Genomic DNA, 7,634 nt, shown 5'->3' with positions numbered 1-7,634 from the left:
TCGGTCCCCTCTTAATAGTGCGGGATCCCTATACTCAAGAACAAACCATAAATGAAGTCGACATCTTGTATCTCCATTCTTGAGTTATATGCTTTTTGTCCCTAGTCATGATCCATGCACACGGTCTTTGAAACATAATCCTGAGATATACTTGATAAACATGATTAGTCCCGAACATATGTGTTGTCATCAACATCAAAATATGATTAAGGGCATGATTGCACTTTCACCCATAAAATATCGATAAAGCATGACGCAAAATGGATGTATCAGTCCGCATCATTGCTACTATCATCTTTTAACTTAGTTTTCTCTAGGAACATATCAAAAAAATATAGGGAAGCTACAACGCGAGCTATTGATCTACAACATAATTTGCAAGTACTATCAGGACTAAGTTCATGATAAATTAAGTTCAATTAATCATATTACTGAAGAACTCCCACTTAGATAGACATCCTTCAAGTCATCTAAATGATACGTAATATTATAAATAGAGCTTTCGCAACAGTGTTGCCTAAATGAAGTTAAAATATATTACATAATATTATAAATAGAAAGTGTCGAATAATGATGGTATGGTGTGCGTAATTGTCCCTAGGCAATTACCTACGATACTAGACCGATGGCAAGTTTTATGTGGGAGAGGGCCTCTGCTAGCATGTAGTCTCTTACTTGGAACTCTATGAACTTATGATTGAAACTATTGGCAAGAATCCACAACTACCAAAGTTCATTAAGTAAAACTCAACAATAGCATTAAGATACATTGGCCCCCCTTCAATCCCATATAAGTCAATTTCTATGGTAGGAAGAAACTTCTGTCACTCTAGCCCTCCAATGCATAGTCCTATCAACATACAACTAACTTATGGTGTGCATAATCCCCTAAAACTTTCGTTAAATTACAATTGAAGTCATCTCGACCGTTCCCATCGCGAGCATCTCGTCAGGGACATAGAAGGAGCATGCGTCTTGCCGGCAACGATGCCGTCATGGAGCAGGACGAGGACCACGAGGCAGACAACAGCGATGACTAGCTAGCTCGCTGGCCTGCGACGCAGCGGCAACTAGCTAGCTTGCCGTGGCGGCGACAACAGCTGTAGCTAGCTAGCGTAGCTTGTGGCGTCACCTCGCGACACTCGCGCGGCGACGGCAGCTTGCGGAGCGGCGGCTATGGTCCAATGGTCGTCGGCATCAAGGCGTTCCGGCGAGTTCGCGCTCGGGGAAGACCGTGGCGGGTGCTAAAAGTTCCTTCCTGTCAATCGTTTTTTTATTTTTCAGGTCCCTGCAAAAAATGCCCTCGGTCCCGTAGATATGAAGGAAATGACCCAGTGGATTCGGGATAAAAAAAACAATATCGGAGACGGCCGAATTTAGGGATCTACGCGCTCAGCGCGGCCACCTTGACATCCGGAAAGCTCGGCCGTCTATGAATCGGGCCGTTGGTCAGCCCAACTTCTGCGCCGTCTCCGTTGCCTTCTCCTTTTGCTCCAAATTTTGAAATTTTACAAAGCAGTCGGTCCCAGAGAGAGAGAGAGAGAAAGAGACGGCGGCGGCGGCGGCAGGAGAGAAGAGAAGAGAGAGGCGGCTCGACTCCGGCCGTGCGACGGGAAGCCCCTGCGGTCCAGCGATGGCCGCGCATGTGTATCTTCCTGTCGGTCACCTCCCGCCATGGACCCGCCTGCCGGAAGAAAAGGAGGAAGGGATGCGAGCGCAGCAGCAGGAGAAGGAGGCGGAAAAGGAGGGCGGCGGCGGCGGCAAGAGGAGGAAGGTCGCCGCCGATGTCACCATTGACCTGGACATCCTCGACTGCCCCGTCTGCTACCAGCCCCTGCGCCCTCCCATCTTCCAGGTACCCCCTGCACCTTTCTTGATCTGTACTGATACTACTACTACTCAAACCCTACGAGCCCCTCATGGGTGCAAATGAATCTGTGGATTTTGTTTGGGAATCTCAAAGAACAGCGAAATCTGCATATTTTAGTACCACTTCCAATGCGTCTGGTTCCTAGATTAGTTTTGTCGCCAAACTGTGGGGATGTTCCCGAGATCGATTATTTAGTTAGTTATAGGATTCAGTGCGTAGTCGATCCAGAAAAAAATGGACTTGGGTACCAGACTACCAGGTCTATAAACTTCTAATTTTGTGGTTGCAAAATTGCAAGTCGAGATTGACATCACTGAAGAGTGAAGAATCAGATGCAGATATTAGCCCAGATGTTGTAATGTCTCTCAAGCTTTCACTAGTTGGTCAAACATTCAGTTGGGATGGGCAATTGTAGCATTCAGCTTAATAAATGCTGCAACTTGCAACTATGGACAGAAGTGGGAATGGGCATTGCAGTAGAATTAAGTAGAATAGATTCAGATGGTAATTGCAGTTGAAGAATGTGTACCACCTAACAAACGTTTTTCCGTGTTCTTCAATGCTCACTGCTTCCTGTTGTAATTGTGGAAAATTATGCTATATTAGGGAAACTTGGCAGTGCCCTATGCAAACTAGGCAAGTCATGAAATCTATGTATCATCATTATGGAGAAACCACAAACTACGGTAAATATGTTTTATTCGATGAAGCAATGACATATTATCAACTTGAGGTTGGGTGGCTTGGCTGGCGTATCTCTGTATAAGAAATTACATTATGCAAGAAATTCATGTTAATTGGAGATTCATGTGCATTCTTCTACAGTGTGAATGCTATTTCTTTATTATAAAATGATGATACCGTAATCCTATTTATGCGGCACATTGGGTAGAGCTTTAGATCCACCCCACTTGTATGAAATTTCTGTAGTTTCTAAAGCAAATGTGTAACGGCTGTACACTAAGTCTGAAGCATAAAAGGTGGCCCAAGCCATGTTGTTGAAATGTATGATTAATAGACATGCAAAGTACATCTGCGAGTCAACATAGTCGTAACTCATATGTAAGTGCTGCTAAGGGATCATTTGCTGGGATGTGTTTCTCGGAAGTGTATATATGTGCTCTTTTGGATATTTGGAAGGTTAGCAACAACTTTATTTGTTAGCGCCAGGAACTTTCCTTCCCTAGGTGGAAAGTGCTTCTAAAGTCAGAGCTAGTCCTTGTTTGGCATACGGTTAAGGACACCCATACACTAAGGAGGTGATGGATTAGAGACTGGTAATATGAACAGTAAGGGAATTAGATCACGCTGGCATACGGTTAAGGACACCCATACACTAAGTCAGAGCTAGTAACGCTGATAAATCTGTGTTCTGTTTGGTTGATGCCTATAAAGGGATTGAGTTATGGTGTCTGCTTCGGGGTCGTCGCCACCGGTGGCTGCAAGGAAGGAGAGCAGACAAGAACGGGAAGGAGAGTAGACAAGGGAGGAGTACGGAGGACTGATGACAGAAGGAGGAGGGAGGGAGCCTGCACCTTGCAGAAACCGGTCCGGCTGGCGACGAGGGCGAGTTGCAGTGGCAACCAGGGGCGGTGGCGATAGCTACCAGGAGACGCAGGTCGTGCCTGTGGCTGGCGTGGTGCAGATCTGGAGGAGAGGATCGAGGGGAAGCAGAGGGGGGTTCGAAGAGGCTCGGGGAGGCGGCGACACCGGATTCGAAGGGGGTCGGGGTGGCGCCGGCGCTGCTCGAGGAGTAGGGGGTCAAACAGGCATAACATTTTGGGTTTACACCGTAAACAGGTAACGGGGATTTCTTTGACACCTCCTAAGTTTCTTTAACTGGTTACACAAGCCCAAGCCATGTCGTTGAAATGTACAATCTGCGTGTTAACAGTCGTAACTCAGGTAATTGCTGCTAATGAAATATTTGTTGGGCCGTGCTTCTGGGAAGTGTGTATGTTACCTGTTCATCAGAATATTTGGAAGGTTAGGAACCATTTTTTAGCGGCTGAAACGTTCCTTCCCTAGTTGGAAAGTGCTTAAGTCAGAGCTAGTCTTTGTTTCACATAGGGTTAAGGACTCCCACAGACTAAGTTTCCTTGACTGGTCACACAATATTTTGTAACTAGGGTATACCCCATTTGTACACTTCATTGTAATTATCTCCACCTTATAAACAGAAAATATAGCGGATCATCACCACTTTCCTTAGTTTCTTGTCTGCTGGCGAAGAGGTCTGACACAGGGGGCCTCCCCCACTGTTCCAGGTAAAAAACAAAACAAAATAAGTTAACAGTTGCATCTGGTGATTTTAAGGTATTGAAATGGGAGTGATAGCTGAGCTTAATTCCATGCAGGATATACTTATCTGCTCCCTTTTTACAACTTTATTGGTATTTTGTTAACTCAAAACCATATCATGGTTATTCTAGCATGTAGTTGGCCACCACAATCTACATACTTACAATTCCTGTGTTATTCATCATTATGGTTTTAATTCAGCTAAACTCATTAGCATATATACTGATTTGTTGTTTATGTTCCTCAGTGCACTGTGGGGCATACCATATCCTCATCTTGCCATAACAAGCTCCCAGAGAAGTGCCACTTCTGCTCCCTTCCCACAGTCTACAACCGCTGCCACATGGTAGAACATCTTGTTGAATCCATCAAAGTTGCTTGCTCCAATTGCAATCACGGATGCACTGCAAGGATATCCTACTACCAGAAAGAAGACCATGAGAAAGGTTGTCCACATGCACCATGTTTCTGCCCCGAAACCGACTGCGGCTTCAGCGGACCTACCGCAGTTCTCCTGGAGCATTTTTCAGGCAAGCACAAGTGGCACTCCCCAAAAGTTACCTACAACAAAGCGTTCCGGATCCGCATCCATGTGGGATCAACCGTTCTGGTGGGCGAGGATGGGAACCTCTTCCTGGTCAACATGACAATGGAGTCCCGTGGCGGTGTCATCTCAGTTTGCTCCGTCCAGCCTCACAGTACTGGATCCAGCTTCAGGTGCAAGCTAACATTGTCGTGCACTGAACCGAGCTTTTCTCAGTCTATGGAGTTCTTAATAAGGAGCACAAATCTGTATGATGGGTTTCCCAAAGATTGCTTCCAGTTCCTTGTGCCGAAGGTGTTGCTCCGAGGAGCCGGTACAAGCGCCACCGCGATGGTGGGTGTAACCGTCACGCCACAATAGGCCCCATGAGCAAGTGATGGGGTGCCTTTGTATGACTGGGTTTGACAAGCGAGTACTTCCAAATCTCAGTTTTTCAAAGGAATCTCTAGCTTCTGGTGGAGGCACTAGTGTTCATTTGGTCTGGATTAGATATTTCATCCCATTGTGGAGCACTGTTTGTAAAGTTCTGCTTCAAATCGATGACGGAAGGAAAACCTCACTGAAGCAAGCCATGTTTTGCTAGCTTAGTACTTGAACTTGTGTCAAACCATCTTTATGTGTGATCTATATATATGCATGGATTTTGACAGCAAAAAACCCGCCTAGGGATTCCTGGGTGCAAACTGGGGGTGCTCTTGAGAATGTTGTAAACCTATAAACCATGCCATGTTGCAACTCAATGAATAAGATAGCCAGATCGGATGAGTTGTGCCGAGGGCGACGGCTAAAGCTCGGAAGATGATGCGATCGTCGCAAAAGTTTCATTTTCGGTAGATTTTAATTTAATGTGTGAGTCATAGGAGCTTGGTTGCTTGAACTGGTGCGTTTACTAGTACCATGATAGATGTCATATGATTTCTGTATGTAAACGTTAATGATTGACTGAACTTGGTAAACCACGATAAATAATACACAGAGTAGATTGGAACTAGGGATGGAATGTAGGGGATCACCGAGTCATGGTCATGGTGTATCAAGCGATCCAGTCCAACTATATCCTTAGGAACTTGTAGGATAAATATATCTTTGCATAGATCGTACATGGCAATTTCGAGTCTTTCATCTGTATGGGGACAATAGTTGCTGAAGATGTAACACAGAGTCCATTGTGGTGGGTTGATGTCCACATCGTTGCACGTCCAAATCTCAATCAACTCAGACTTGGGCGGGGGATGAGCCACGCTCAGCTCCCCGCGCAGCTCGGCCAAGTAGGACATCTTGTATATGAGTCCTTCGCAACAAGGAGGCAACCGGGTGACAGTGAACGATTAGTCCTCCAGCCTAGAGCGGAGAAGCCCTACTGGGGATTTTCCACCCACAAGTTCGTCGTGGTTGATTGTCCAAAACAAAGAGCCCCTGGAGAAGGTCGAGGTTCCTGTAATGTCAACGGGTAGGGTGGCCGCACCACCATCTACCCCGATGGTGAAAACCCCCATCCCAAAGCTGTGGTGGTAACCCCCCGTCGGGACACATTCTTTAGGGCGGAAGAAGAAGCGGGCAACCTTGTAGATGTCGCTCGCTGCAAGGGTCGTATCTGATGCCAAACAATTGGTGGAACATGTTGTAGATGAAGTCCTCGATCGGTGCTAGTGGGGCTCCAAGGCAGCGGGAGGACGCGCCGTGTGGCAGGGTTGAGAACGCGGACCACGGTCTTCATCGGCATCAACACCAGCACGTTGCAGGGCGAGAAGTTATAGATCTCGTCTTCAAGGGGCAAGACTGTCGTGGTGGGCGCACGGCAGATACCATGGGATGGCTAAAGAGAGGAGGAGTCTCGAGGGCACTGGTGGGCTCCATAGGCGGGGTTGGCAAGAGCGAGCGCGGGACGCAAGACATACCCAGGTTCGGGGCTCTCCGAAGAGATGACACCCCTAGTCTTGCCGAGTGTGGTTGATATGCAATGGTACAAGGTTGCTCCTGGAGCTGTATGGAGGAAGAAGGAAGACTGGCCAGGGCTTGGGCTGCTCCTTCTCCCTAGGTGTGTTCTACTGATCAGTGGCTAGTTCCTGTGTGCTTCTCTATGCTTGCTTGCCCGTATGCGTGAGGGCTCCTGGGGGGTTTTATAGGCCAACCCCCCAGGGGTACAATGGTAATGTTACAAGGCCGTAGGGCCGGGTCGTCAGCGTCTGGGGACCCGGGCTGGGTCCTGCCGGGTGCCTGCGGTTCGCCGGGTTCCCCTAGGTGCGGGCCCCGTGTTCCTAGGGGGACTGTGCGTCGTCTTGTCGATCGTCAGGGAGTGGCCGAGTCGAGTCAGGTACAGTGGCGCTCCGTCAGGTCACCGCTTGCTGGCGTCAGTGGTGACGATGGGGGCACTGTTGCCACGCCGGCCCGGTCAGTGGGTAGGTGAGGGGCACTGTTGCCATGCCCCTGCTGACCAGAGGCATGGGCGGGGCACTGTTGCCTCGGTCATCAGTGGATGAAGACTCGTCCCATCATATGGCCTGGATGGGATGGGAGCTGACCCGTGGCTGGGTTGAGGAACACATCAAGGATGGAGCTGGCTTGTTGGGGGAAGTCTTGGTCATGCCAGGTTCGGCTATCTTGTGCTGGTTGTCGAGGCCGAGTCGAGAGGCCTGGCCGGGTCGGAGAGTTCGGCCAGATCGAGGGGCCTGGCCGGGTCGGACGACCCGGCCAAGTGCGCGCCGGCTTGAGGGGCGATGCCGACCCCGTTGTTTTTGAAAAGGATCCGGGTTCCGTTGCCTGCCCGGGGTTCATCCCCCCGACAGTAGCCCCCGAAGCTGTGAAGGTCCGCCGTCTTCGTATGGGAGGTCCTTCGCAGTTTTCCCCTTTGAAAAGGCGAATCCTGCGAGCGCCGGGTCCGGCAACACCCACTATGTGCCGGTTTTTGGAAACTGGATC

At 48.7% G+C, this 7,634-nt stretch overlaps 1 protein-coding gene across 1 annotated transcript; it reads left to right on the top strand.

Moving 5' to 3' along the window:
- Positions 1–1,557: 1,557 nt before the first annotated feature.
- Positions 1,558–5,331, top strand: LOC123064410 (putative E3 ubiquitin-protein ligase SINA-like 6). The gene is made up of 2 exons (XM_044487901.1): positions 1,558–1,855; positions 4,419–5,331. The coding sequence occupies exons 1-2, from the start codon at positions 1,634–1,636 to the stop codon at positions 5,073–5,075; spliced, it is 879 nt and encodes a 292-aa protein (XP_044343836.1). The 5' UTR covers positions 1,558–1,633; the 3' UTR covers positions 5,076–5,331.
- Positions 5,332–7,634: the final 2,303 nt, after the last annotated feature.

This window comes from Triticum aestivum, chromosome 3B (genome assembly GCF_018294505.1).
Source record: "Triticum aestivum cultivar Chinese Spring chromosome 3B, IWGSC CS RefSeq v2.1, whole genome shotgun sequence".
Classification (NCBI taxonomy): domain Eukaryota; kingdom Viridiplantae; phylum Streptophyta; class Magnoliopsida; order Poales; family Poaceae; genus Triticum; species Triticum aestivum.
Note: the sequence above shows the minus strand (reverse complement) of the source record. Positions and strands in the feature narration are given on the sequence as shown.